Below are 3,332 nucleotides of genomic sequence, written 5' to 3'. Positions count from 1 at the left end.
TTGCAATGTCATGGTCTGGAATGCGTTCGTCAACGCAGCTGGGAGATAGGTCAACGGTGTGGTGGTTTTCGTGACATGAGCCTCACCATGTTGTCAATGTTGATGAGCGACGGGGTTGACCGGTGGTGCCGCGGGGTAAGTCATGTGAGGTGGAGAGCCGTAGTAGGGAGGTGGAGGCGAGAAGTATGGTGATTGATGTGGAGATGTTAGGTATGGTGGATACCCATAGCCCCATGGGTGGTTGTTGTACGACCAATTGTTGTTGTGACGACCCCTTCCTCTGTTATGACGACCGCACGACCGCGACCTCTATGTGTGCCACGGTTGTTGTATCCAGATGATGAACCGCGACCAGAGTGTTGTTCAGTAGTGGTGTATAGGATGTCAGGTGATGAAGTGTTGGACGGTGGGCTTATGGCTGGCTTCACATGCTTGGAGAGTCGATCCTCTTCCAGTTGTAACATTGAGCGGGCAACAGTGAATGAGGGGTATGGTGTCTTGTGCTTGATCACGTTGATGATGGAGTCGAACTTGTTGGTCAGGCCGTTTAAGATGTACATGACAAGTTGACGGTTGGTGACAGGTGAGTCGACATTAGCGAGGAGATCAGAAAGTGTTTTGAGACATTTGCAATACTCTACGAAGCTGAAGTCGCCAATTGTGAGGGTTCGCAGTTCGGTGTCGTATTGCATAGCATGGGCCTCCTTGTTGTCGCGAAATAAGTTTTCGATAGTTAGCCAAAGCTCACGAGCAGTCGCTTTGGTCTTGAGAACAGTGTTGAGGATCGATTCTGAAATAGTGCCGTAGATCCATATTTTGACGAGGCCGTCGTGTTCTATCCACTGCTGCTTTGTCGCCGGAGTTGCAGTAGACGTACCGTCGAGGTGACCTAGAACGCCGAAGGTGAGACAATGAGTCTCGAACAGCTATCTCCAGACGTCGTAATTCATCTTAGTCATGTCAAGGGTGATTGGAATGTATGCCTTGATCTGAGAAATACCGAATGGTTTGTCGGTTTTTGGTGTTTCGTCGGCCATGATATGAGATGTGGCGCTAAACAAAGAAGGAGAGAAAGAAGATGAAGAGGAGGAGAAGAAGAAGAAACAGGGGACGAGGGAGAGAAAAGCAGAGTAGCGAGAGAAAAACAGAGCAGCGAGAAAATGAGGGCGGAGATGGATCGAGCAAACAACTAGCAGTAGGCTAGGGCTTCTGATACCATGTTATAATGTAAACTCCGTGAGTATTATCATTGATAGAGAGACAGTATTTATACAATACAATGTGGCGATAGAATCATATCTATACTAAGAGGATATTCTATATTAACATATATCCAAGATCCTTAGAGGATCATAACTGTCTAACTAACAGTGGTGGCCTCCATCGTGAGCCATGAGAGGGTTTGGTGGTGATGGGAGAGAGAAGGAGATGAGTTTGGGTGAGAAAGAAAGGGAGAGGTGAGCTAGGTTGTGGGGAGAGAAACCCTAACTCGTTAATGAGGAAGGGATTGCCGATGTTGATGATGATATCGAGGCGTTGATATATTGTTGAGTTGTCGGGGTTTAGCTATTGTTATTGTTGTTGTGGTCATTGTTGTGATGAGTCTCGCGGAGGAGTAGCGTACAGTATGGACCCATCGGTTTTGTTGGCCACCGTCGATCACCACCATTGGTTAGTCTGCCACCATCTGTTACTGGAGTAGGCAGCCATTTTCACCGGAGAAGGCGTACATCTCTCTTGGATGTTCCCTGGTTTTGACTTGGTTATAATTTGGTTTTATCAAGGGCTTAGGGATCACTCGTGAAGGAGGAAGATGAGTTTTGCTGTCTTGAGTATCTCTTCTCACCAATCCATGACATTCAGCTTTCTCGTGCGAGAGTCTTTGACAATGGTTGCAATGCTTCTTTAAACTTTTGTACTCCAAGGTGACTAAAGCTTCAGTGTTGTCAGATGTGACACCTTGGTTTCAGAGACTTGCGGAGAGGTTTAAAAGAATTGATTTGGCTACCTGTGTCACCAAAGTGCACTTATCTTTTCGGTCAACGGTCCTGAGAAAACTCTAGAGTTAAGCATGCTTGAGCTGGAGTAGTCTCAGGATGGGTGACCTTCCGGGAAGCGGTTGTCGGAACTGTGCGAGTGAGGACAAAACACAGGAAAAGATCATGTGGTGATTTGTAAGGACGGTTACAAGTTTTTAAAGCCTCCCGGATGTAGCAAACCAGCCGTCGTATATGGATGGGCTCACGGGCCTAGTAAGAATACGTGAGGCCCATTAAACAAAGTGGACATGAGGCCCACTAAAAGGTGGCGGTCGGGGCGTTACATCAGAAAACTCAACCATTGTTTACTTTGTTAAAGGTTCCAGATCATTGATGTTGACTTTTATCTCTGCCGTAGTTGGGAAGATTTCATGGTCAACAATCTCGTCAAGTTCCTCACCAATTCTATAGGCCATTTCTTTCTTCAAGTAATGTTTAGGAAGCCCTTGTTCATTTAGCCTAAGAGATTTGATGAGTAAGGAGTTTATTGACAATAGTGAATTGAATTTTAATGTCTGCTTAGTCATGTTTCTCCAACGAGAGTTGGGTAAAGAAGTAACTAGGGTTGATTGTTTCTGCTATGAGAGTGGATTAGCAAGGTTTAGAAATTCATTGTCGAGGGAATAGATTGTTTGAGGCCTGTAAAACATTCTAGGTTGATTAGGAATACTTATGAACCAATTACCCTATCCTTTAGGAGCTTTCATATTTGATTGTTTAAACTTTTATCATTAACTCGACCACAACCCGACCTGGTACTCAATCATCAGCATCGTGTGGTGCCTCGAGTTGTTCACCCGACCACATACTCGATCTGGTACTCGATTGCTTGCATCTTGAAACTCGGTCGAGTAGTTATTTGTTTTATTCTTTTTGTTTTTGTTCATTCTAGGTTGTTAGACAAAACTCTCTTTATTGCTTGGCTTGACTTGCATTGTTATGAGAGTAGATTAGCAAGATTTAGAAATTCATTGTCTAGGGAATATATTGCTTGAGGCCTGTGATAACAGGATTTTCACCCAGGGTATCAATTTCCTATGCAGTTGTAGTACAAAGGGTTATCAATCCAAATGGTTGTTATGCTAGCAGATAAGATGTGATCAGAACGATGCAAGCCAAGCCAAGCAATAATGGGGTTTTATCTAACAACCTAGAAGAAACAAAAAAAGTAAATTAAACAAGAACCACACGACCTAAGCACACGATGCAAGCATTCGGGTACCGGATCGAGTGGGTAATCAGATAGCAGAAGAAATCAAGAACACAAAGATGAACAACTCGAGTGTATACACG

General features: G+C 44.4%; 1 protein-coding gene across 1 annotated transcript; it reads right to left on the bottom strand.

Moving 5' to 3' along the window:
* Positions 1-206: 206 nt before the first annotated feature.
* On the bottom strand, positions 207-1,037 carry LOC104773194. The gene is made up of 2 exons (XM_010497771.1): positions 1,001-1,037; positions 207-889 (listed from the first exon to the last, which is right to left on the bottom strand). Exons 1-2 carry the CDS (start codon positions 1,035-1,037, stop codon positions 207-209), a joined length of 720 nt encoding a protein of 239 aa, XP_010496073.1.
* Positions 1,038-3,332: the final 2,295 nt, after the last annotated feature.

Source organism: Camelina sativa, unplaced genomic scaffold (assembly GCF_000633955.1).
Source record: "Camelina sativa cultivar DH55 unplaced genomic scaffold, Cs unpScaffold00485, whole genome shotgun sequence".
In the NCBI taxonomy this organism is placed as follows: Eukaryota; Viridiplantae; Streptophyta; class Magnoliopsida; order Brassicales; family Brassicaceae; genus Camelina; species Camelina sativa.
The sequence above is the reverse complement of the archived record's forward strand: the minus strand, read 5'-3'. Positions and strand labels throughout refer to the sequence as shown.

Coding starts and splice junctions, on each gene's coding strand:
- LOC104773194 (XM_010497771.1), bottom strand. CDS start 1,037: ATGGCCGACGAAACACCAAAAACCGACAAACCATTCG. Junction 890..1,000: donor AAAAACCGACAAACCATTCG/GTATTTCTCAGA, acceptor TCGGCGTTCTAG/GTCACCTCGACGGTACGTCT.